Source organism: Girardinichthys multiradiatus, chromosome 12, assembly GCF_021462225.1.
Source record: "Girardinichthys multiradiatus isolate DD_20200921_A chromosome 12, DD_fGirMul_XY1, whole genome shotgun sequence".
Classification (NCBI taxonomy): Eukaryota; Metazoa; Chordata; class Actinopteri; order Cyprinodontiformes; family Goodeidae; genus Girardinichthys; species Girardinichthys multiradiatus.
The window spans coordinates 44,081,716-44,108,394 of NC_061805.1; the positions used below are offsets into that span (position 1 = coordinate 44,081,716).

General features: G+C 40.5%; 1 protein-coding gene across 2 annotated transcripts; it reads right to left on the bottom strand.

The window, feature by feature from the left end:
* Positions 1-105: 105 nt before the first annotated feature.
* Positions 106-25,959, bottom strand: castor1 (cytosolic arginine sensor for mTORC1 subunit 1). 2 transcript variants are annotated; one of them, XM_047381373.1, is made up of 9 exons: positions 25,643-25,959; positions 17,103-17,173; positions 15,406-15,599; positions 14,065-14,206; positions 12,063-12,186; positions 11,471-11,593; positions 11,119-11,201; positions 7,936-8,030; positions 106-1,552 (listed from the first exon to the last, which is right to left on the bottom strand). In XM_047381373.1, the coding sequence occupies exons 1-9, from the start codon at positions 25,753-25,755 to the stop codon at positions 1,481-1,483; spliced, it is 1,017 nt and encodes a 338-aa protein (XP_047237329.1). In that variant the 5' UTR covers positions 25,756-25,959; the 3' UTR covers positions 106-1,480. The 2 variants fall into 2 exon arrangements, with proteins under 2 accessions (XP_047237329.1, XP_047237330.1); XM_047381374.1 differs by having other exon boundaries at positions 14,071-14,206; positions 25,643-25,957.
* Positions 25,960-26,679: the final 720 nt, after the last annotated feature.

Sequence of the window (26,679 nt, forward strand, 5' to 3'; positions counted from 1 at the left end):
AAATCAGGAATGAATGACATGATTCAGCTTGTCATGAGTTAAATAATGCTCTTAGCTTACAAAGTGAAAACAATTTCCTTTTATACTGAAATAAGTAACACTAAATAACAATTGATAATTTTTTTATTGAATGAAGGAAGCAGCACAAACATTTTAAATGTTTACAGAATTTATTAGATTGTATAAAACAGTTTTGTCAAAGAAAACTTTTGATTGAAATTTACTAAGTCAATGCTTTATTGTGCAAGCAGCAGAAACTAAGACATAGTGTTAGTGACCTTGACACTGTGGTTAAACAAATGCTGACCTCTTATAAAAAGTCAATTTTATACTCCACATTCTTATCAAACAAAAATGAGGAAACACCTGTGTTAAAAAGCTCTTATGGTGCCTTTAAATGAAAATGATTTGCAAAGTACGGCTCACAACTTTTAGCCAAGGAGTTAAAAAACTGAAGTTCACATAGGCGCACTGTTAGAGCCACTCAATTATGACACTAATGGTAAAATTATTTTTAACATATTTATGTTTTTTCTTGAAAAGTGGCTGGGGAGACTTGAAAAGCTATGACACATCATCCCACAACCATTGTCAATATGCCCAAATTTAGCAAAGCAAGCAACACTTCTTGATATTCACTTTCCAGGAAGTGAGTAAACTACTATTGTATATTTCCAGAAATTACATACGGCTGTCAGCCATTGTGAAAGAAGTAATTTGCAACCTAAAGCATTAACATCCAATTTTAATTTAAGATCTGTAATGGAGAAGACCTACACTTCAGATAGCTTATATTTTTGCATTCTTTCACTGTTGCATGCAGGTCCTCTAGAGATCAAAAGCAGAGCTGATTTCAGTAACATAGGACTAGATCATGTAAACAGGGATGCATATGTTCCGCAGAAAAGTAGTTAATATGCATGTTTTTCAAATTAAACAAACCCCGCCTTAGTCTCATTATTTATGCTGTAAATATGACAGGAAGACTATGTTGTCAGATTATTTGTGCTTAGGACTGCTTGCTACATAAGGGAATACTGCTGTAAAACAATTTGACTTTATATGATTCATCATACAAATTCTAGGATCTTGCATACGAAACAGAAAGTCTATTTTACCTGCTCATGCCTGAATTCCTGATTGGAGATTTTAATGGTTTAAGTGTCAGTTTGCATGTGGTACAAGGGCAGCATTGCTCTGTTATGTGCATGTGTGTACTTGAGAAACCCCCTGGAGGGGGGATCTGCATATCTTTTCTAGCTTAACTGAGACAAGCACACTCACGAGCTGTGTGTGCACAACATAGGGAAGTGCTTCTGGTTTAAATGGTAAACTTGTCCCTGTTAATACTGCTGGCAATGCAGTGGTGATCTAGGCACAGTTAGCCTCCTTTCCCGATACTGCTGTTCAAGAGCAACTGGAGAAGGAGAGGAGGGTACAATGAGTGCGGATCATTGAGCTCAAGTCAATGCTGCAAAAATCAAGTGGTGGCTGGTTCCTTCCGCTGGTGGTGGAGCATGTCCGTCACGCTCACTATATCCTCCTCAGGGACCTGGAAATGAAAAGTTAGACTTTTACTTGCTTAACCCATTTTTTTTAATAGAAACATAGTTGTGAGAAGAATACAGACACTCGTCATTGGCACAAATGTGCTCGATTTTTAAACTTTTAATCATTTATTCAAAAGCTTTTTTAAGGGTGGCATATAAAACACGTTTTCAATAAGTTTGAAAGTAAAAAATGTGGTATGCAAGTCTGGATTTATTGCGGATTTTTACATGGTTTAACTTATACATAATATGCTCATATACTACTATGCACAACTATTTGGTTAAATTAGCCCTAGCAACTTGCACCTCATCTATAGGCTTTTTGTAGTCATCAACAAGCCTCCGCCATAATTCAGTCTGGATATATGACCACTCATTTTGACTGAATCAGTGGAGCTAATTAAACTGGTGGGAATCCTGGCATGGAGTCAGCGTTTAGACACAGTCAATACATTCAAGGTATTTTTCAGTGTTAACTTGCTTTATCCATTTCAGACCCAGCCTTAATGTGTGTATGGGATCATTTTTCAGTTGTGCTTAAACATCCTAACCACTAAGGTTCAAGCCTGTCATTAAGCAGAGATGGGACCAAGTAAAGCAAGTTTTACATCACCATGAACTGAGAAGGTGCCGATCAAAAAGGTCACATTTGTTTTTTTTAACCATGTTCTGTTCGGCAGAGTAGTCCTCAAAATTGTTGTCTGAGTGCCAAAAAAAGGCCAACAGATTTACTGTCACAAGTGGAACATTACAGCTAACGCTTTAAAGTTCTGCTTGATATTTATAAAAGAACCTCTAATAGAAACTGCTTTGGGATTATTTCAATTGTTATGGACACGGAAACAGAAACGAAAAGGAAAAAGATAAGAAGCACGAAAGAGAGAGAGGAGGGGCATAAAGGAAAAAGGGAGAGAAGAAGAAAAGAATGGAGGAAATAAATAAGGATAAAGAGAATACAAGATAAGACCCTGCTTGCTTCTACACCTGCAGAAACATTCATTTTAACAGCAAAATGTGCACAGTACTTATGAGTGCAAGATGTATTCAGTGGTAAATGCGGCTCAATATAGAACATTTATGTATCTATTAACACCTGAATTTAAACACCTGTGGGTCTGAGTGTGAGTCAACTTGTGTATACAAGGTTTCTACATAAAAATATGCAATAGCCAGTGTGAGGAGCCACAGACCACCCCCCTGGATCCAGGACAGATACAAAGGAGATCTGAGCCATAGACATCCAAAGGCCCCCAGAGCACAGGAACCCCAGGAGAACCATCGCCGGGACTACCGCAACTCCTCCAGAGAAAAGCAAAGGAGAATCCCAAGGGAACCACCCAGCAGCCACAGTGCAGAAGCCCAAGGGGGCTGCAGCCTACAGGCCCCGCTGGCAGCCATCTACGCCCAAGCAGATCCAGCCATGGACCCAGAGACCCAAGACGCCGGGATATATTAGTCACCAAGCAGAGGCCCGGCAGAGCCCAGGGTTCCAGGCCCCGACAAGTAGCCACCGGGAGTGAGCCGGCAAACACCAAAGAACCCAGACCCGGATACCGAGAACCACAAGTACACCAGCAGGCAGAGACACCAAGCACTGGCAGGTAGTGTGGCGGGAAGGAAATAGGCCCCTTATTTGATGGGGGTCCTAAACTGATCCAGGGGAGGGAGCATTCCATGACCCAACCTGACATAAAAAACAGGCACACACAGTCACAATCACACATTCCCATCCTCATGCGTACACATAAAAACACTCACACCCATGTACCCAATGTAAAGACAAACAACAATGGACGTCGTACACTCACTCACTCTCCTCCTACATACTCTATACTCCCAGGTCCAGGTGCCGATACCCCATAGGGGCAACCAACCTCCGGACCCAGGAGGTCCAATTGCCTCCGGGGGTGGAGACAGGCACACCGCCCCGGCACCTGAACCTCGGCTGGTGCCTGAACGACCCCGGCCCAGACCCCGAACCCCCGCACTGACCCCAGTACCCAATGACCCCCATCCACATCCGGGGAGAGGAGGCCATGTATAAAAGAGGGGTCTACATGGTCCATACTCGCCCACGAACCAGAGCTGCCACAGGATGAAACAGTCCCAACCCCCCAATGAATTCTGATCCTAAACCCATGAGCCCCCCATCCCAATGAACCCCAACATGAATTTCCCCACAGGGCCACCCCCAACCAGGACAAGGATATCGAACACATGCTCCCCACCACACAGCACGCCGGAATGGCAATGCAAGGGCCCCACGCAACGCTACCCCAGCCCCCGCCCACAGGCGTAACAGGGCAGACACCACCAAGCACTGCACCCATAACGGAACCCCGGAAATGTTATCCAGCTCAGGTCTACCATTGCCGCTCAGCCGATCCAAATGCCGATGAACCCACATCCAAAAAGAGGACACAACCCCCCACCATGGATTTTTAATCCATGGACTGAAATACAAAAACACAGGACTATGCAATGAAATGAAATGTTTTTGAAATGCCAGTATAAGGGTTCAACTGGATTAAGTGTTATGCTGTCATTGTGAATACGGAAATAATTATTTACTGGTGTTCAGTGGAGATCATAAAAGAGACAGGCACACCGCCCCGGCACCTGAACCTCGGCTGGTGCCTGAACGACCCCGGCCCAGACCCCGAACCCCCGCACTGACCCCAGTACCCAATGACCCCCATCCACATCCGGGGAGAGGAGGCCATGTATAAAAGAGGGGTCTACATGGTCCATACTCGCCCACGAACCAGAGCTGCCACAGGATGAAACAGTCCCAACCCCCCAATGAATTCTGATCCTAAACCCATGAGCCCCCCATCCCAATGAACCCCAACATGAATTTCCCCACAGGGCCACCCCCAACCAGGACAAGGATATCGAACACATGCTCCCCACCACACAGCACGCCGGAATGGCAATGCAAGGGCCCCACGCAACGCTACCCCAGCCCCCGCCCACAGGCGTAACAGGGCAGACACCACCAAGCACTGCACCCATAACGGAACCCCGGAAATGTTATCCAGCTCAGGTCTACCATTGCCGCTCAGCCGATCCAAATGCCGATGAACCCACATCCAAAAAGAGGACACAACCCCCCACCATGGATTTTTAATCCATGGACTGAAATACAAAAACACAGGACTATGCAATGAAATGAAATGTTTTTGAAATGCCAGTATAAGGGTTCAACTGGATTAAGTGTTATGCTGTCATTGTGAATACGGAAATAATTATTTACTGGTGTTCAGTGGAGATCATAAAACAACGAATGTGAATAATTCATTGTATTAAGAGCCAGGCAGTAACATCCCATGGCTAAAGTGACGTAGGTTTGGCTGTGCATCCAAATATAAGAATGCCATTAATCATTTCTGTCATTGAATCTATTTAGTTGAGTATTTTTTTTAAATCTCACTTGCAGTTATTTTTTATTCTTTCACTTTACAAATACTGTCAGGTGTCACTTTACCAAACAACTCAGTACTGAACACAACTATTTAGAGATTCATAAGGAAGATGACAGAGGGAGCAGACAGTGGAACTATTGACTAAAAATTTACCTTATTTCCCCCCTCCCCCATGTTTTCTACACATGGGCAAAGCAGAGGCAATCTTCCCTGATTGCATTTATCAGAAGTTATCTTAGAGACTTTCTCAGAAGTGTTAAAGTGGTAGTGATGTCAACGATTTTTTTCCCCTTTCCTTTCATTTTTATTACAACATTTTGCCATTTTAAGGCATTTTTGTGGTTTGCAAGGTTAAAGAACTTGATAAAGCTGATAAAATGTGATACAATGACATGCAAAGGCAAGGAAAGGAGTTTAAAACTGAAACATTCAGAGGGTGGAACATTAAAAAAATCATTACATGCAGATGAAAACACGCAAACACTCAACGTCACCTGGTTTACATTTGATTACCTTCATTGCTAGACTTGGGTGACAACACTGGTTAAACAGCTTAGGCATCACTGACAAAACTATGAAAACATGTTTAACACAAAAGGCAAATAACCAATTAATGCATGAGAATAATTTTTTCCTTAGAACTACCAGGTCTTGGTAATTAAATGCATATAATTAATCAATTTTCGAGGAGTGTGACAACCTCTATAAAAACAAGGGTTTTGGCAGTTTGCTGTTTGTAGGTTTATTGTTCCAAACAATTTCAAGTCCATCATTTAAAAGAAAGAATTGTGAGTATTCACAATGGAGTGGTCGTCTTAGCATATTCAATTCAAAAATACTTTATTAATGACAAAGGGAAAATAAATGTTATATGTCATATTATCCAAGTGTCAGTTAAGAGTCATTGTGAAAAGTGATGATTGTAGGCAGGAACGATCTCTGGTAGCGGTCTGTATTACAGTGGATCTGAAGAAGCCTCTGTCAGAAGAGGCTCTGCTGTGGTATGACAGTCTGATGAAGAGGATGCTCAGCATCAGAGTCGGTGACTTAAAAAGCCCCCTGTTATCACAGCAGATGATGTCAGAAGAGATTGGACTCTCTATTACTGACTTATAGAAGATCTGTATCATCTTACTGCAAACACTGAAGAACAAAATCTTCCTCAAGAAGTACATTCTGCCATTTTGGTAAGAGGACGCAGTCTTTTTCCATAACGTAAACAGTATGGTAGGGGAATATATGGGGAGTCATAGAATTTTTGCAGGAGACTTTGACCAGATACTTGATGATTTAAACCACAATTTCCAAAAACCTGCCCAAAGATAGGTGTGATATTAGACTGATAATGAAGGGCTTAGGCTTAATGAATGTCTGGAGGCTACTGAATCACAGAGAAAAGGAGTACACATTATTTTCTCTCATAATCACCAGTCACGCTCCCAGATTAACTATTTTTTGATAAGTAAAACATTGCTAGGGAATGTCTGACTGCACTTTGGGACCTATTGCGATAATGGACTGTAAACGCGACTGTACATTTGGCTTTAATTCTGGAACTTGATTTGGAAAAATAGACTAGATTGAACATATCTTTGTTTCAAAGTCTACAATATAAAACATTATTGGAGAAGGAGCTTAATTATTGTTTTGATCTGAACATGGGCTATTCTGAAAGAATCGACCCAGTGTGGGAAGCTTCCATCATAGGGAAAATTATGCCCTACGCTAGTAGGAAAAAAAGAGCACAATTATAAAGAATTGTAACTCTGGAAGCAAAGCTCAAGGAAATGGAAAGGAAATTTCAGAAAGCTATATTGATGCAATAACAAAACAGATTTGTGATAGAAAGTTTCAGATTAAAGAGATATATAATAAAACAGTGGAATATGCTCCATTTATAATGAAGAGTAGCTTTTATGAGAATTGGGAAAATGCAGGGAAGTACTTAAAACAGGTACAGGAGATATTAATAAAGTCTTTCTAAATGTTTACAACAAACTGTACCGGTCAGATGTAGTGCATTATATAAATAAACGTAATGACTTCTTCATCTTGCCCAAAATGGCTAAAGAGCAGTCAATCTATTTAGATTGCCCAGTTGAAGAGGTTAAGAATACTGTATCAAAATTGGGTCCTTAATAGTACAATAACCCCAAACATAGCAGCAAATCTACAACAGAATAGCTCAAAAAGAAAGAATGAAGATGTCAGACCTCAGCATGATTGAAATGCTACTACAGGACAATAAAAGGGCTCAATAGAAATAAATGTAAACGTTATTGAACTGAAGCAATTTTGTAAAGAAGGGTTGGCAGAAATTCCTTTACAATAAGGTGAGAAACTGGTAAAGCTGTTTAGAAACTATGTTTTATTGATCTGGTAAATGTTGAATCTTTATGAGTAACATTTTTGATTGGTTTTAAGGAAATAAATACAATACATTTTTCTGAGGGAGAATTTAGAATGACGCAGTTAGCCTCTTTTTCACAATGTCAGCGACAAAGTAGGTGTGCAACTATTTGATTCTAAAGATCGAAGGATCAAAATGTCAGAATAGGAAATTGATAATCTGGAGGTTTTAAAATTAGGTGTATGGAAATAAAATTTGAATATTTTTTGAAATGCAAAACTCATGTGTGGAAAAACTATATCAGCAGCTACTTTTTTCACATGTAATGCAAGAACTTTTCATCTAATTCACAAGATTGGATTACTCTAACAAAAAAAAGAAAAAACATATTTACTTTGACTCATCTGTCTTCAGGAATATTACGAAACCTCCAAGCAACAGTATTTAAAAATATACACTTTATCTAGTTTTCGTCATAAAGACACAGACTCAAACTTGAGGTATGTAAAAAGGTGAGATAATTGAGGATCCCCAACAAAAGTTCTATTAATTCATTAATACCTTTTAGTTTCCATTATAACAGGTGTAGCATTGAAATTTTTGGACTCACCAGCACATGGTCAAAGCTGAAGGTGCTGATGTAATAGGCAGAAATGTCACCATCTGCGAGGGGCTGAGATATCTGGGCGACTATGCCGCATTCATCTGAAATACAGGGAGGAAGTGACATATAATTCTAAAAAGTTCATACATTAAAGAGATGAAATAAAGGGTGAGAACAGAGATGTCTCAATGCAAAAAACGGTAAATGCAAAACAAACAATTGTTGCCAGTGGCAGTTCCTGATGTTGGCAATATGACTCACTGCACGGGGTGGCTCAATCTTTGGGGCAGTGAAAGCATGCAAAAGTTCTGACAGCTCCGTCTCTAACCAGCTTTATACTGCTTATTTGGATATTCAGAAATATGGAGTGGGAATGCCCTGTTTGGTACACAGTGTACAGGTGCATCTAAATAAATGTGAATATTATTGAAAAGTTGAAGCTCATTTAATATGTAGATTTATTAGAAACAGAGTGAGAATTTCAAATCGTTATTACTGTTACCTTGGATTAGTTTAGCATGCAGCTAATAACTTAAATTCGGATTCTTCGAGAATGAGATTACATACAGCCACTAAAAAGTCAGTCAGTCATTTTCTACCGCTTATTCAATAGTGGGTCGCGGGGCAGCTGGTGCCTTTTCAAGGCATTACAGGACGAGAGAGCAGGAGGAAATTAATATCCTTCCAAGGGAAATGCGGCATGTTGACATAGGACACACATACGCAGTCAGGTCAGTTTGCCACAATCAGAATTACAGGTCCTTCTCAAAATATTAGCATATTGTGATAAAGTTTATTATTTTCCATAATGTCATGATGAAAATTTAACATTCCTATATTTTAGATTCATTGCACACTAACTGAAATATTTCAGGTCTTTTATTGTCTTAATACGGATGATTTTGGCATACAGCTCATGAAAACCCAAAATTCCTATCTCACAAAATTAGCATATTTCATCCGACCAATAAAAGAAAAGTGTTTTTAATACAAAAAACATCAACCTTCAAATAATCATGTACAGTTATGCACTCAATACTTGGTCGGGAATCCTTTTGCAGAAATGACTGCTTCAATGCGGCGTGGCATGGAGGCAATCAGCCTGTGGCACTGCTGAGGTCTTATGGAGGCCCAGGATGCTTCGATAGCGGCCTTTAGCTCATCCAGAGTGTTGGGTCTTGAGTCTCTCAACGTTCTCTTCACAATATCCCACAGATTCTCTATGGGGTTCAGGTCAGGAGAGTTGGCAGGCCAATTGAGCACAGTGATACCATGGTCAGTAAACCATTTACCAGTGGTTTTGGCACTGTGAGCAGGTGCCAGGTCGTGCTGAAAAATGAAATCTTCATCTCCATAAAGCTTTTCAGCAGATGGAAGCATGAAGTGCTCCAAAATCTCCTGATAGCTAGCTGCATTGACCCTGCCCTTGATAAAACACAGTGGACCAACACCAGCAGCTGCTTCTCTGTAGCCCAGGTCTGGGGAATGCGGCACCTGTAGCCCATTTCCTGCACACGCCTGTGCACGGTGGCTCTGGATGTTTCTACTCCAGACTCAGTCCACTGCTTCCGCAGGTCCCCCAAGGTCTGGAATCGGCCCTTCTCCACAATCTTCCTCAGGGTCCGGTCACCTCTTCTCGTTGTGCAGCGTTTTCTGCCACACTTTCTCCTTCCCACAGACTTCCCACTGAGGTGCCTTGATACAGCACTCTGGGAACAGCCTATTCGTTCAGAAATTTCTTTCTGTGTCTTACCCTCTTGCTTGAGGGTGTCAATAGTGGCCTTCTGGACAGCAGTTAGGTCGGCAGTCTTACCCATGATTGGGGTTTTGAGTGATGAACCAGGCTGGGAGTTTTAAAGGCCTCAGGAATCTTTTGCAGGTGTTTAGAGTTAACTCGTTGATTCAGATGATTAGGTTCATAGCTCGTTTAGAGACCCTTTTAATGATATGCTAATTTTGTGAGATAGGAATTTTGGGTTTTCATGAGCTGTATGCCAAAATCATCCGTATTAAGACAATAAAAGACCTGAAATATTTCAGTTAGTGTGCAATGAATCTAAAATATATGAATGTTAAATTTTCATCATTACATTATGGAAAATAATGAACTTTAACACAATATGCTAATATTTTGAGAAGGACCTGTACATGATCTGAGCAAGTGTTTACATGCACGCCATTCGGATTGACAATCATCAATAAACCACCTCTCTCATTCGGAATACAATTTTATTCCGGTCGAGCCGAATCTAATCAGAATTTTACGGTTGGGGCGTTTACATTACGCATTTTATTGCAATTGGCCCTTTATTCCAAGTACTTATGTCCAGGTAAACATTTCCAGAGATCTTCCAAAACACAGTTTGAGATTTATGCAACACTTATCCTATTTGTGATGACAATACTTTGAAAAAAATTGTGGTTCCCTGTTTTCTTTAAAATATTTCTAAATGTACATGCTCTAAACGTAAGATGTTTATGCAAATAAGCAGAGAACATGATTTGCATTAAATATTACATTAATGATTGCTTTTCTCTAAATGACTACTACTTGTTATTTTAAAAGAAGAATCATGGGCTCTGCTAACATTTTTTAATAAAATGTTTAAATTAGTCTTCACTGTTCAGTTTCAGGTAAACAACGACATAGAAAGCAGTCTACACTAAAAGAGTATAGTGACAGTATAAAGCCTCAATTTATCCTCTAAAGGTCAGCAAATGTAAATGTTTTCTATGATGGGACATTTTGAAAGTTCACTTTAAACCTTTCACACTATAGAAGACAAATGAGGATAATTAATGTCAGGTCCTTAGTTCTCCTGACATCTGCAATAAGAATAAGTATTTTACAGCTACGTCTGCATCTGAAAAATCTTTTTTTTAAAAGGACTAGAAAGCCAAGCCTCTTTGCCCTCCTCTTACAACGCAGAGAACAGTTATGATATGTAAAAATGTAGGGTTAGGGCTAAGAAAGAGAAATGGAATCAAGCTTTAGCCTTTGAAGGTGAGGGTTCAGATAAGGGAAAAGAGGAAAAACATGAAGCTAGTGATTACAGGGTGGTATCAAACCTACTTTAATAAGTCATATTAGCCTCTAAATATATGAGACAAACATGTCTTCAGCTGAGCACTGTAGACTACTTCAGCACAAAAAATCATAAAAAGGTATTTAAAAGCAGAACGACTCACCAAAACCCAGTGGTTGTCCACCGATACGAACCATCCTCCAGAGCTCCCCGGAGGAGCTGGTAAACAGAAGATCAGCAGGAAATCTAGAACAAAAATAAACTGCTTTCTTATAAACTAAGCAACAATGTTTAAAATGTGTACCAGACCATGTCAAAAAGGAACACTCTACAACAACTGATAACAGTTTAATGTAGAAGCATGAAGACTGCATGTATTAAGACCACAAAACAATAAACAATACATTTATTTGATTTAATTTTTACCCAAGGGTGCAATTTATTGGTTTGAATGGTTATTACACATATAACAATATTCTGTCAGACCTCTAAGGGGTTGGTGAATGAATCCCTACCGCCTCTGAGCCTCAGTGTCCATCACCAATGAGATATATCCATCGATGAGAGAGAAGGAGAAGAACTCAATGCAGTCTGAGTCCTGACCCGCAGACGACTCGCTGTCTTCTTTAGGACTAAAGCTAAAGACACGTTCAGCATAACTTTTAGATTTTAATTAGACATACACGTGCATCTCCATAAATAAGATTGAAAACTACATTTATTTAAGAAATTTAATTTAAAAGGTGATACACATACTATATAGTGACATCATACTGAGAATGATATAATTCAAGTGTTTATTTCTGTTAATTTTGATCATTGTGGCTTACAGCTAATAAAAATATTACACAAGGCCAACAAAAAAGATTTTGAAAATTACAAAAAATGTTTTCACAATTTCCCACCAATGTGGTTTTAATTTTACTTTATTATAACCTGAAATAATTCAAGCACTGTCTTTAAAGTAGACTGCAAAACTACTACAGACTTCCCAGTCAAAGATCTAATCATTTCGCTTCATCCGAGCTAAAAAATGAAATGAGATTGTGTGCTGCCATCTTGTGTTTCAGAGCAGTACTGCAGTGGTGGGAAGAAATTTGATCTTACCTGTTGGAATAAAAGAGGACATCGATGAGCGTGGTGGCGATGGACGGCAAAGTGTCTGGGTCCAGAGACATTACACAGAACTGGTTCTGTGGGATCAGCACTGGGTGAACTGTAGGTTGGATGGCTGGGGGAACAACAACATAACAATGCCTTAAAATCTGGATTTGGTTGCGTGTTGTTGAGGAAAAGTAAATTTTGAAAAAAAAAAAAAACAGGGATGGTCAATACATAAATAAACACAGTTTCAAATAATCAAAAATGTCAACCATTATTTTTTAGTTTCTTTCTATGGATGTCACAATACAAATTTTCAACTGTCCTGATTACAGATCCAAGAGCTTTAAGTTGGAGTGTTCATTAACACCAGGGCTTAGTTTGATAATTACGATTTACTAAAGTATTGCAAATTGCAGATATTAAAGACAATTACACTTGGGCTTAGGTTTTTATTACAAAAGAAAAAGTGGACGAGGGAAATTAACATATTAGTAAGAAAACCTCGAAACAGGCAAACAGATAATTGGTGAATGTACAATTTTAGGAAAGTGGAAAAAAAAAATAGTCTTTTAAGCATGAGATACAGATTTTAATTGTAAAAATATTATACTAAAAATATTATACTATTTGACTAAAAAAATAAACATGAAAGGATAATATGAAACTTTGGAGCTTTCCTACCTACTTTCTCCAAAGATGTTTTTTAGCCTTGTTGTTGACTGTTTTCTTACTACAGTGGAAGTTTTGACATTACTCGCTCAGCAGTCTAATGGTTTTCAAAAACTAAAGACTTTCTTGTTTCTTAAATTTCTTTAAAAAGTTACATTTAGACTTCCACAACTTGCTTTGAGGCAGCTTGATATATATTATATATATATATATATATAAAAAACAGTATATATATATATATATATATAAAATGTATATATATTCCACAACTTGCTTTGAGGCAGCTTGATATATATAATATATATTGATATAGGTCTGACCGCCAACAGGGTGCGGTAGGTCAGACAAACCTCTCCTATGCTACAGTCAGGCAGATCAGCTCTGCTGCACGCTGACGAACAGCTGATCTGTAACAAATGAACATGCGCTTCAAGACGGCCAGCTGAGCTGACAATGAAGAGCGGAGATCGTCCCACTAAGCCAGCGGTCTACCGGGGATTTCCCCAGTTGCCCCGTATGCCAGTTTGCCCCTGGCACTTCACTAAATTGAGACCAAACATGTTTAAATCAAAAATGCACCCGAAACCCGAGTCCAGTCCATGTGAAAACAAGTCCAAAAAAATCTGCAAGTTCGAAAAAAAACAAAAAACAAAAAAAAAAACTTGAATCTGAAACGTATTTTGGAACTTTTTTTTTTTTCCAGTTTCACATTTTTTCAGGGGAGGTTCAAAATACTTTTTCAGGTTCAAATGTTTTCCATTTGAACAAACTTATTTTTCAGGTTCAAATTTATTTTCGTTTAAACAAACTTTTATTTTTCAGGTTCAAATTTTTTTTGTTTCAACAAACTTTATGGTCCCAATTTAGCTCCATATTTGTGGCTTATGTGTACCATTTTTCTGTGCATAGTGGCTCTTGATGCACTGACTCCAGCCTCAGTCCCCCCAAATTCTAAAATGGATTTTTCTTGACAATCTTCTCAAGGCTGGGGTCCTCCTTGTTGCTGCTCCACCTTTTACTACCACACCTTTACCTTCCACTCAGCTTTCTATAAAAATGATTAAATACAGAACTCTGATCAGCCAGCTTCTTTTGCAATGACCGTCCTTGTGGAGGGCGTCAATGACTGTCTTCTGGACATCTGTCAGGTCAGCAGTTTCTCCAACGATTGTGTAGGCGAGAAAAAGTGTTATACATTTTTTACATTTTAGGTTGTGTCCAAACCAGCTTTAAGAGGTCTTTTTCCACCATTTTCTGGAACTAGATTTATTAATAGAATGTATTTTTCACTCTGAGACAAATCAGATGAATGGCTAGAAGGTAAGAGAATTCCTACTGAAACCTTCTTTGCCGTTCTTCTGGAGGCCGTTGGTAAGGTCCTGGCAGCCGACAGGCACATACTCTCCTTCCACCTCCTTGAAAATGTTGAATTCCTCCTCCAAAGTGCTAACGACGACTGACAGGTCTTTTTCTCTCACCTGCACAACAAGTATTAGGAACATATAGAAATATTACAAATACACATTTAGAGCTATATTAAATACAGTAGATCCTTGAACTGTTTCTATATTTAATTCAACTCTGTTCCCACATAATTCAACTGAAAAACAAACTAATCTGTTTAAGGGGAGAAATTCCAAAAAGTAAAAAGTTGTATTAACCTTTTTGCCCAAGTGTCCAAATCCTTAAACTAATATGTTTCACACAATATCAAGCACCTTCTGTTTTTTTCCTTCTGTTCCACACCTATTATCAAATATATTAAACCCGATTTACCTGAAATCCGCTTTTGTTTGTTTATCCTCTTTTACCAAAGCCATTGTGAGCGTTGTCTGGTTACAAAGGGTCCAAGTCCAAGGCAGAGACTGGTCAGGGAGGCTCCAACAGGTAAAAAGCAACAGTGAAAAGGCTGCAGGATTTTTTCAGCAAGGACCGGCTGTGTTCTACATGTGACAACTATCACGGTAGTTCAAGGCTAAGGAGTAAAGTGGTGAGACAAATGCCTTTTCTTGCAAAGAAGCCATCCAACCCTGGCAAAAATCTCAAAAAGACCTTTTGGGAGAATGTCTTATGGTTTGACCATACTAAAACATTTTTGGCAAAAATTCCCAAAGATATTTTTGTCACAAAAACAACACTGAATATCCCAAAATGAACCCCATGCCCACAGTGAAAACTGATGACTTTGCAAGACAGTGTGGGCAAATATTATCACAGTGCGGAATCCTGAAAGACTCCTACTTATGCAACTACCTTTTATATTTTTCTTTTTTAACAGATAACCTGTTTCAAAGCATAAAGAAGGCCGCCATTAAGCAGTTCAGCCATGCAAGTCAGCCTTTGAAATTCTTGCTGACACAATGGTTTTTCATGTTGTTAAACATTTTTGCTCATTTACTTTTCAACATGTAATACATCAACCAATTATCTGGTGCCGTCAGCTCTGCCAGGAACAACTTTATTAACTCAAAACACTGGTCAGTAGACAAAATGCAAACACAGTGGTGTCTTTTGTCTGATGGGGATCAGACCATGGGGTAAGAGAAATTCAACAGATTTCTGTAAACGTTTTAATTTTATCAGGACTTCCGAGGACTGACTGCTGTGAAGTAAAGTAAAGAAGAAGCAAATAAAAGTTAAGCGTCTGAAAAACAAAGAACAAGAAAAGGGCACTCACCAGGATGAAGTCTGTCTGATATGTAGAGAGCATGAAGACAGAGACGTGCTGCTGGGCAAGCGGAGCGATGACCGACTTGGCAATCTTGGTCACACCAACAGCCTGCGAGCTGCTGGAGGCGTTGCCATTGGAGGCAACATTGAGGGGCAGCCAGATGGAGCTCTCGACCTGGAGGTGCTCCGAGGGCGGCAGCTCTATCAAGTGTCAAGGGAAAAAAGGAATGCTTTGAGTTGAACTACATGGCTTTTTGTTCATGATTACCCATAAGCCAGATTCAAGCTCATATCATAATCTATGTCATACATGGAAAAAGCCTTCCCGTAGTCCATAAAAAAAGCAATGTAAAAGTACACATTCCTTCATATGTCCAGCAGGAGGCAACTCAATGGGTTCCAAAAATAAGCCAGCCTGAGGTTAACAAGGCAGGATGCCCACTTTGTGAAATACAGTTCTATTTAGATTAAAATACAATGTTAATTTACAGTGCTGAACAGTCAATCAGGGCAACATTTCTTAATGTCCAGCCTTTTGGATGATTTAACTTGATAAACTGGTTGATGATTGAAGCTTTGATGTGGTTCCATGGAGTTCATTACACAAACACGACAGGCATTTCTTGATGCTCCACGCTGTTCATCAACTTTGTGCCATAGCCTTAAACAGGGGCATTCAAGAGGGAGGAGACAAATTTACAAATGTGCTGCACTATGTTAAATCTACACTTTTTACATTTTTGCAATGAGAGACTCAATTCATACAATTTGTAAGTCTGTGCTATCTTTTTAGTGTTTAAAATGTGTTGTGTTGAAACTCCTGCAGTCACAACTCCTCCGAGCTTTTGCAAATACTCCATATTATTGACTAGAACTAGAAACTGGGCAGCATCACTTGTATCATTCCATGCATTTCATTTCAGCCAAGAAAACAGTCAAACATCCAAAAGAAAATACATAGTGGGAACATTCATAACAGAGGGACAGTCATCTTAAACGAAGAACTAGCATGGTAGTGGTGCTAATAATAATTTTTAAAAAAAGAACTAGAACAGGGGCTGCCAGTGACATGGTAAACTAAATACTTGGAATTTGGCAAATGATAATTCATGAGGGACTCCCAAAGGGTAACTATGGTACCTCATTCGATTTTATGCAACCCATTTTCTATCTTGCTGAAGCTCTATCAGACAGCTTAAAGTTTCTGTTCCACGTTTTTACCACTCCTAACAAACATGTTAGGAGCTACATCTTCTCCCACCTGCCATCTTTCCCTTTAGGGCAGAAAGAGTAAAAGGACTCTAGGACCCACTATTTATATCACAAAAGCAGCACAAGGTTATATCATTCTCAGGAGAGGTCACAGTACCAAACTCAGGCAGGAAGTTTGCAAATTCAATACCAGTATGCAGTATTTATCTGTTCACACTTTACTAGGTCATAAAGATGACATTTTTGGAGGCACTATAGGAAGCATAAAATAAAACATACAAGAAAAAGATCAAGTATAACCAATTAGGACAGGGCCAGACAGTAAAAGTAATGTAAAAACATAATAAAAAAAAGATGATTTAGGCCCTTTAAGGAGCACAACTAAATGATTTCTTCCAGGTAGTCTGGTTTGCCCTTACAGCCCTAAACCATATGTTAGTTAAGTAGAAATTCTAAATTGCCTCTAGGTGTACATGGATAGGTGTATTTTACCTTTAAATCCTTCTTCATCAAGGACGACTGTGTAGTTTTCAGGTGTTTCTGTCAGGCTAAAAAACTTGCATCTGAAAAAGAGAAGGCAAGGTCTTAAGACGGTAAGAAAACAATGTTGTGTATTTGCAACCAACTAAAGGGGGGACAGTTTTATATCCAACAACTATAAGTATAAGTATATGCTCCAGGCAGTAAAAAGCACAACAGACTTTTTTACAAGGCACTTTGATGGCCAACTATCAGAAGCAAATCTTGTGAAAATCCCGGATCCATTTTACTTAAGTGGTATGTTCTAAAATGTTCCCATTTTAAAGGGTGGCTAAGAGAAACTGGCTCCTGTGTTATAAACCAGCAAAAATGTGAGTTACCAAGTTAGCAAGGCTTTTAATTTGTGAATGAAAAAATGATTCACATCTTAAGGGCAGACATTTCTAACACAGGATGAATCACATTTTCCAGTTTCATGGTATCCCTGAGAATACACCTTCCTCCTGAGCATATCAGTCTGCAAAAGCTATTATAGCAGAGGCCTGAGTGCGACTGCGAAAACTCCTGACTCAGCAAAGAGCAATTCCCTGCTATGGATTTGGAACAATGCTGCCACAGAGACAAAAATGGGAAGACACAGAGAGAAAACACTGTAACAGTAACTGCCAGCTGGCACCGCCAGCCCATTGTGTTACAAAGCCCTTCTCATTTCCTGCTGAACCTTCACCTTCCACAGCTCGCAGTTTCCTGCAGGTGCAGCAACCCTGCATCAGCAAGCAAAGCAAGCGAAGTAACAGCAATACAGTGGTGCGATAGTGTTTGCCCTCTTCCTGCTCTCTCATCTTTTTGCATGTTTGTCACACTTAAATGTTTCAGATCATCAACCAAATTTAAATATTAATCAAAGACAACACAAGTAAATACAAAAAGCTGTTTTTAAATGAAGGTTTTTATTGTTAAGGCAGAAAAAAAAAATTCCAAAGCTACATGGCCATGTGTGAAAAAGTGATTGCCCCTAAACCTAATAACTGGTTGGGCCACCCTTAGAACCAACCACTGCAATCAAGCTTTTGCAATGACCTACAATGAGTCTTTTAGAGCGATGTAGAGGAAATTTTGGCCTACTAATCTTTGCAGAATTGTTGTAATTCAGCCACATTGGAGGGTTTTCCAGCATGAACTGCCATTTTAGGGTCATGCCACAGCATCTCAATAGGATTCAGGTCAGGACTTTGAATAGGCCAGTCCAAAGTCTTCCTTTTGTTTTATCAGCCAATTAGAGGTGGACCTGCTGGTGAGTTTTGGATCATCGTCCTGCTGCAGAACTCAAGTTTGGTTCAGTTCGAGGTTACGTACAGATGGCTGGAGATTTTCCTTCAACATTTTTTGGTAGACAGCAGACTTCCTGGTTCCATTTATCACAGCAAGTCTTCAAGGTCCTGAAACAGCAAAACAGCCCCAGACCATCACACTACCACCACATTTTAATTTTGGTATGATGTTCTTTTTCTGAAATGTGGTGTCACTTTTACGTCAGATGTAATGGGACACACACTTTCCAAAAAGTTAAAATGTTGTCTCATCAGTCCACAGAGTATTTTCCCAAAAGTATTGAAGATCATCAAGATGTTTTCTGGAAAAATTGAGAAGAGCCTAATATTTTGTTTTTGCTCAGCAGTGGTTTTCATCTCTGCCATACAGGCTATTTTTGCTGAGTCTCTTTCTTATGATGGAGGCATTAAAACTGACCTTAAATGAGGCAAATGAATCCTGTAGTTCACTGGATGTTGTGATGTCTTCTGTGGCCTCTTGGATGAGTCGTCATTCCACTCTTGGGGTAATTGTGGCTGGGAAGGTTCACCACTGTTCCGTGTTTTCACCATTTGTGGATAATGGCTCTCACTGTTGTTCGCTTGACCAGCTCATTCAACGCAGGTTTTGCGACGTTCTATTTCTAATTTTGGAACGGTGCTGGTGAGTGCATGCTGCAAGCCGAAGGAAAGGACCTGCTATGTGTGCCCTGTCCCACAGCATGCTGGCAGCAGCTTTGCTAAGCAACAGACAGCTGATCAGGTATGATTTCAGTACATCGTACATTTTGCTACTGGCTATGTACGTTTTCTGCAGTTAGGTTGGATCGAGGCCGGTTCATATTCACACCAGAGTCCATTTGGAAGCACCACTTCAAAAAGTAGGTCTTGGTCCGGTTGTTTGATCCAGACCAGGGTTCGCTTGAGTGTATGCACACCCGCACAAAAGGTCCGGACCAAGGGGGAAGCAAACACTGTTCCGTTTAAAGGGGACCATAGGTGACAGGTGTGAATACATCCTTAATCTCATCCGTCCAAAGTGTATAGCACCTCATTGTTGGTACAGAGACTTGGTGACCCACAGACACAAAGCAGTTCTCCAACAGTTAACTTTTGAAGACTTTTTGGTTTTTTACTTTCCCTTACGATGCTGCTCACTGTGGATAGTGACCCAAAAAATATGGGCCGTTTTCCAGTAGGTAAGAGAAATGTGCCATTCTGTCAAAAGGTTTCTCCCTCACCAGTCCACAGATTATCTCCTCAAAGGTCTTGGGGTTTATCAAGCAAATGTGAGATTAGTCTTTGTTTTCTTATTCTTTTTTGCATCCATGGGATTCTCCCATGTTGTCCGAGAGGCTTTATTTAAGTGGTTAATTGATTCTGCAGATTTATCAGATCTGAGCATGGCTAGTGAAATGTAGCAAAACATTTGATTAACTGCAGTTCATTCGATTTCTTATAAGGATCAATTATTAATTAGGGTCAAAAAAGGGTCCATCTCCTCGAGAGGGACTGGACTCTCTTCTTCTCTGGAGTGTCCCAAGGGGAGAGGTGACAGGCTGGGGTGTGTTTGCTTGTTGCCCCCCAGCTCAGCCATCTCGTGTTGGGGATTACCCCAGTGGATAAAGATCGGGTGAAGTAAGGGGCTGAGCTGTCCACTGATCACCACCTGGTGGTGAGTTGGATCTGCTGGAAGAGGAGAAAGCCGGACAGACTTGGCAGGCCCAAGCGCATAGTGAGGGTCTGCTGGGAACGTCTGGAAGAGCCCTCGGCCAGGGATGTATTCAACTCCCACTTCTGGGAGAGCTTTGACCAGACTCAAAGGGATGTTGGAGACAGAGTCTGAGTGGACCATGTTCTCCGCATCTATTGTCGATGCTGCTGCCCGTAGCTGCGGCCGTAAGGTCTGAGGTCCCTGTCACGGCGGCAACCCACAAACCCGGTGGTTGCCTATGGCAGTAAGGGACGCTGTCAAGCTGAAAGAGGAGTCCTATCAGCTGTGGTTGGCTTGTGGGACTACTGAGGCGACTGATGGATACCGTGAGGCCAAGCGTGCCTCAGCCCGGGCTGTGGTAGAGGCAAAAACTCGGGCCTGGGAGGAGTTTGGTGAGGCCATTGAGAAGGACTTGAAGCGGTTCTGGCAAATCGTCTGGCGCCTCAGGAAGGGGAAGCAGTGCTTCGCCAACACTGTTTACAGTGGGGGTGGGAAGCTGCTGACCTCGACTGGGGACATTATCGGGCAGTGGAAGGAGTACTTCGAGGATCTCCTCAATCCTGCCATCATGCATTCCCTGGTGGAAACAGAGGCTGGGGACTCTGGGTTAGACTCTTTCATCACCCAGGCTGAAGTCACAGAGGTGGTTAAAAAGCTCCGCGGTGGCAGGAGAGTACCTCAAGTCTCTTGATGTTGTAGGGCTGTCATGGTTGACACGCCTCTTCAACATTGCGTGGCGGTTGGGGACAGGGCCTCTGGACTGGCAGACTGGGGTGGTGGTCCCCCTTCATAAGAAGGGTGACCGGAGAGTGTGTTCCAACTACAGGGGGATCACACTCATCAGCCTCCCTGGTAAGGCCTACGCCTTATTTTTTTTATTGGAGAGGAGAGTCCGGCCGATAGTCGAACTTCGGCTTTAGGAGGAGCAGTGTGGTTTTCGTCCCGGCCGTGGAACACTGGACCAGCTCTATACCCTCTACAGGGTACTCGAGGGTTCATGGGAGTTTGCCCAATCGCCAAATGTGTTTTGAGGACCTGGAGAAAGCATTCGACTGTGTCCCTTGTGAAGCCCTGTGGGGGGTGCTCCAGGAGTATGGAATCAGGGGCCCTTCATTAGGGGCCATCCAGTCTCTGTACAAGCAGAGCAGGAGTTTGGTCTGCATTGCCGGTACTGAGTCGGACCTGTTCCCGGTGCATGTTGGACTCCGGCAGGGCTGCCCTTTGTCACCGGTCCTGTTCATAACTTTATGGACAGGATTTCTAGGCGCAGCCAGGGGCCGGAAGGGGTCTGGTTTGGGGACCAGTGGATTTCGTCTCTTCTTTTTGCGGATGACGTGGTCCTGCTGGCCACCTCAAGCCCATACCTACAGTATGCGCTGGGGCGGTTCGCAGCAGAGTGTGAAGCGGCTGGGATGAAGATCAGCTCCTCCAAATCCGAAGCCATGGTTCTCAACCGGAAAAGGGTGGCTTGTCCTCTTCAGGTTGGAGGGGAGTTCCTGCCTCAAGTGGAGGAGTTTAAGTATCTCGGGGTCTTGTTCACGAGTGTGAGAAGAATGGAGCGGAAGATCGACAGACGGAACGGTGTGACTGCCGCAGTAATGGGGGCGCTGTGCCAGTCCGTTATGGTGAAGAGAGAGCTGAGCCAAAAAGCGAAGCTCTCGATTTACCGGTCGGTCTACGTTCCTACCCTCACCTATGGCCATGAACTTTGGGTCATGACCGAAAGAACGAGATCCCGGATACAAGCGGCTAAAATGAGACAATTTGGCTTGGGTAGCCTTTATACCTTAATAAATAAAATTATTTCCTGCATTTTGCATTTACACACATTATTTCTGTCTGATGTTTAGGCAAAAGGCAAAAACAAGCAAAAAAAAAAAAATTTGTTAGAGGGAAAATACTTTTTCACAGCACCATTGAGAAACTCAGAAACCAGACTGTAAATTTTGTGATGGATCTTCAAGACATAGTCCTTTGAAAGACAATTTTAGTTTGAAATAGATGTTAAAGCTCAGTACACTGCCATCATTTTGGAGAAACAGGGAAGATTTGTGATGAGATGGGGCCCGTTTCAAGTGTTGTGAAGCCCTAATGTTTGCCCAGCACTCTAATACACAGCCGCAGTGTGTGATAATGGGCCGGGACAATAAGCTCCTTCCTCTGATGCAGCAAGGAAAAAAACCTAGAGATGAAAAAAGCAACAAGTAGAGACAGGAAGAGAGGAAAACCAAAGCACACAAGACTGGACTTTGATCCAGACGCAAAAAGCAGCGGGTGGTAGCAGCAGTTCTTGGCCGAGGGCAGCTGCTGGTGGTGCAACCGATGTTCCAGCTGAGAAAACATGATAAGAGTGCAGAAAACTGAAGTATAGGAAATAAAACTTGGATGGCCAATTATCACATGATGGCCAGGTTTTCTACTAACTTCTATACTTACTAAGCATGAGATTATTTGACATACTTTTGGCTGATTTCTTTAGAAGTTTTTCATAAATAACTCAAAGAAGCAGCGTGTTTGAAGTGTTGCTTTAAAATATCAGGACTGCTTATAAAGCCATGGCATCAATATCTGAGCTTACCAAAACTGTTTACAGAAATCTTAGTGTATGTAAACAACTGATTTTAAATAAAGCTAGAAAAATGCTCCCTCTCTCTCTTGTCATTTAGGTATAAACCAACTGAAAATCATTTTTATAATCCTAACTGACCTAAAATAGGAAATTTTTAGTCTGATTTAATTTCAGACAGTGAAAGAAAAACAATTGTCTTTTCCTATTCATATGTAAACTTCTTGTTTAGACTGTTTTGCCATTTCGCTCTAGAGGTCTGGGAGCTTTTGTTTAGCCAGCTGATGGGCAATGCATAGCAACTGTTAGGAACTCTGGTCAATTACCCTTTTTCAGGCGCCCAATAAAACTGTCTTGGAGCTTTTTAAAACCCTGCTATACCTTCGAACTTCTAACTGACTCATGCCTGATTCTTACATTAGAATAAATAGAGGCTTTTTCAAAGCTGGGCGTTAAGCACATGAAGACGTAGAGCGAGTGTCCCATCTTCAGAAGATCACAGAGGCACAAAAGTGATAAACTGGGTCTCTGGTTCAGCTGACGCATTGTTCCAAGCCGTGCTCTTGTTATTTAACAGCCCAACAGAAGAAAGAAGAACTGTCTAGTGCCTGCAGGGCTGCATCCACAATGCACAAGGACCAACATACTCGGCTCTGATAATAATCCCACCTCTAAAGACAATGCAAGACTACAACCAAAGCGTTTGAGAATACATAATGAATGCTTTGTCAGACTTTGTAAAAGGATCAGATCCATTATTCATATATTTATTTTAAATATTAGTGTCAGGGCAAATATAGTCTACAGGCTAGCCTTATACACAGTCTGTGCCAAAACTCCACTTCTAATGGATGTTCAAGAAAAAAACTAAGTAATAATTTGCCATTTGCAATGCTGTAAAAGATCTGCTCATTAAAATTCTTCTCAGAACTGCTGTCAAACCCACTGTGTTCAGTCCAGGGAGTTGTTCTATAATGAGTAGAGGAAGGCCTGAAAGGGGGTGGTTGCTCAACTAAGAACAGGAAGAACAATGAGAAAACATCAAATGAGTAAGCGTGATGATGTAACGTCAAAGCAAAAACAACAACATGGTAATGAAGAGGGAGCAAGAGAAAAAAAGAGGCCTGTGGAGATTCAAGGAAGTGGGCCTGAATGATTTTACTGGTTAGTTCTGGGCCCATGCATTTGGCATGGTCCTATGATAACCCTGAGTAAAATTCCACGGCTTCATCATATCATGGTATCTACATAAACATTTCAAACAGAAATGTGCAGCATGATCTCAGTTTTCAAAACAGGGCTACTCTAATATTATTATTATCAATAATAATAATAATGATTTTGTTTCCACATCATGACCGTGCATATGTTTTGCAGCCCAAAATAATCCCAAACAGCCAAATTTGTTGATCTTATTCATGATGCATTACTGTAGCTGCCGCCTTTCAGCCAGCTGATAAACCTTGTGCAGAAAGGGGTGGGGGTGGGGCAGCATTGCAATACTCTAATCACCATACAGTACTGGAAACCTCAAGTATATCGTCCAAACTATATGGACTGTCGAACAATCAAAGCATTTTGAAACCAAAACATTTTAAAACATCGGTCTTGGTAACAAGCCCATGCCAAATCTGACTGATTAGGCACAGGTTTCCTAGTGTAGCACATAGGTTCAGAGAGAGTACCCTTTCTTTCACAAGTGTGTTGATTACAGACAAGTCAAAACCTAATTTATTACCCAATAATATGACTCAAATGGCAAGACGAAACAAGGCATGAACAGACACAGAAAGAAGTGTCTCAGAACAAGTAAGTTCATATGCTTTAAACTTTGTTTTCCCATCATGCAGATGTAGGTGCTTCACCTGCTGCAAAATAAACAATTAAAAGGTTTCCCGTTGGTAAAACGACAACAAAGCAAGTAGTGCTCTAAAAAAAACATTTAACCCCCTTGACCCGTTACTCATTTTGTTATATTACAACCAGAAACTTCAATGTATTCTTTTGGCATTTTATGGGATAGAAGCAAAGATGGGTAATTGTGAAATGGATTAAAATACTTGCTTAGAAATGTTTTACTAATTAAAATCTAAAGTCTGTGACATACCCCAAAATACCTGTAGCTGTAACAAACAAAATATTGACTGGCAGCTGAATACAAATGCACATCCTACTTTGCAGGTTACTCGAAAACAAAACAATAGAAAAAACATTTTCTTTCTATTTCAAGATTATGCATAACTTTGTGTTGGTCTATGTCGCACAATATCAATAAATTACATTTAAATTTGTGGTTATAACATGACAAAAAAGTGAAAAGGTTCACAGGGTATGAATAGTCGAAGATCCTTCACAATGGTGTGAAATTTTACCATCCAGCATCAGAAATGCTATTACAGTATGATAATTCTCCCTTGTTTTTGTTTGCTTGTTGTCATCAGTTTATTGGCAGAGCAGTGGTGGTGGATAGAACACAGATGTTGAGCTCTTCCTCTTCCATGCACATAAGGGGCAGCCAGTGAACTAGACAATTACATAACTGTAGCAGAATGTCCAGGGATTAACCAAAATCATAAGATGTGAACAACTTAAAAACTGGATGTGGGGTATCAGTGAAGGGGGTCAAGTTGGGGTTGGAGATACAGGCTCCCACTAAATACGTGCAATACATGCTGAGATGAAGCAATCGTATGCATGTCTTCTTAGATATAAATACACAAAACAAGGCGATCTGTTACTCAAAAACTGCAAACTATTCTGCAACCAGGACCCATGTGAGAAAATAAGTCAACAGCTTCATGCACCGCAGTTCATCATCTGTAGCTGCAGAGTGAGGCATGTACAGACAAACAACTCAACAATAGCTCGGCCACCCAGCGAATGAGCAGGCGCTGTATGTATATCCGAACTGGATTACCAGAATCTTTCACAACCATCTGGCCTGAGCAGGGATCCTACTCACCGTGTCCTGTTGCGGAGAAAAATCAGCTTTATTAGAGGGTGAGTGTAATTGAGCAGCCCGTTCTTGGATATGCTGGTAACGCGGAGTCTGTGGTCCAGAATGTGCAAGTCCATATTTCTTGCTAACTAGCAGTTCTCTCTACGCTCGTCTGTTAGCGCAGAAAACGACTTTTCAGCTGAACGCTATCATTCAAATGTTAAATATAGACCCGAGCGAGGAGCATTACCGACGGCTGTACGCCCCAAAGTCCCGCTGGTCTCGTCTCAAAGGACGAAAAACAACCAACGAAGGCAACCTCCCAACACTACTTTATATTCAAATACAGGAGGCTGCCCCACATAGACACGCCCCCTCCTGTTAAAGCTACAGCTCCGCCCTATTAAATGTCTCGCACGTGCTTCTAAAAAATTCAAAGGGCCAGAAATCCAACTTCCGTATAAGTATTTAAAAAATAAATGGAATATTATTTTCGCTCAATTGGACACTCTTAATGTACATTTTCATAGATAACAGAAACGTATTTTTTAAACTTCACAAAAACATAGGATAATCTGAGCAAAATATTAAATTTTTCCATACTTCCTAAAACACTTCCTGTTTTAACACTGCTGTATAGCTATCTAGATCTACATATCATACATCAACGTCCTCAATATGACATACATTTCAAAAATACATAATATTTCTTTTAATATTTTACTTCTTGAAATTATTTCTGTCCACTTCATCTTACTCTACAAATTAGTGAACCCAGCCATTTATTGTTATTTGTAGAGTGGAACCTATTATCAGCAGTCACCTATCATAACATCAAAATTCATTAAGTTTGTTTTAATTGTCTTTATTTTTCTTTTATAAATTTGTTAAGGTAAATACTTTAGAACTGGTAACCAACCAACTAACCAACTATATACTAACTTATATGTTTAATTTTTTGTGTTTATTTATAATTGATTTGTTAAAATATTGTATGCTCTTGGGCTGGAGATTGTGAGATCTTTCACAATTTTTCTATGTGGTCTACTTTGGCAGGCCCC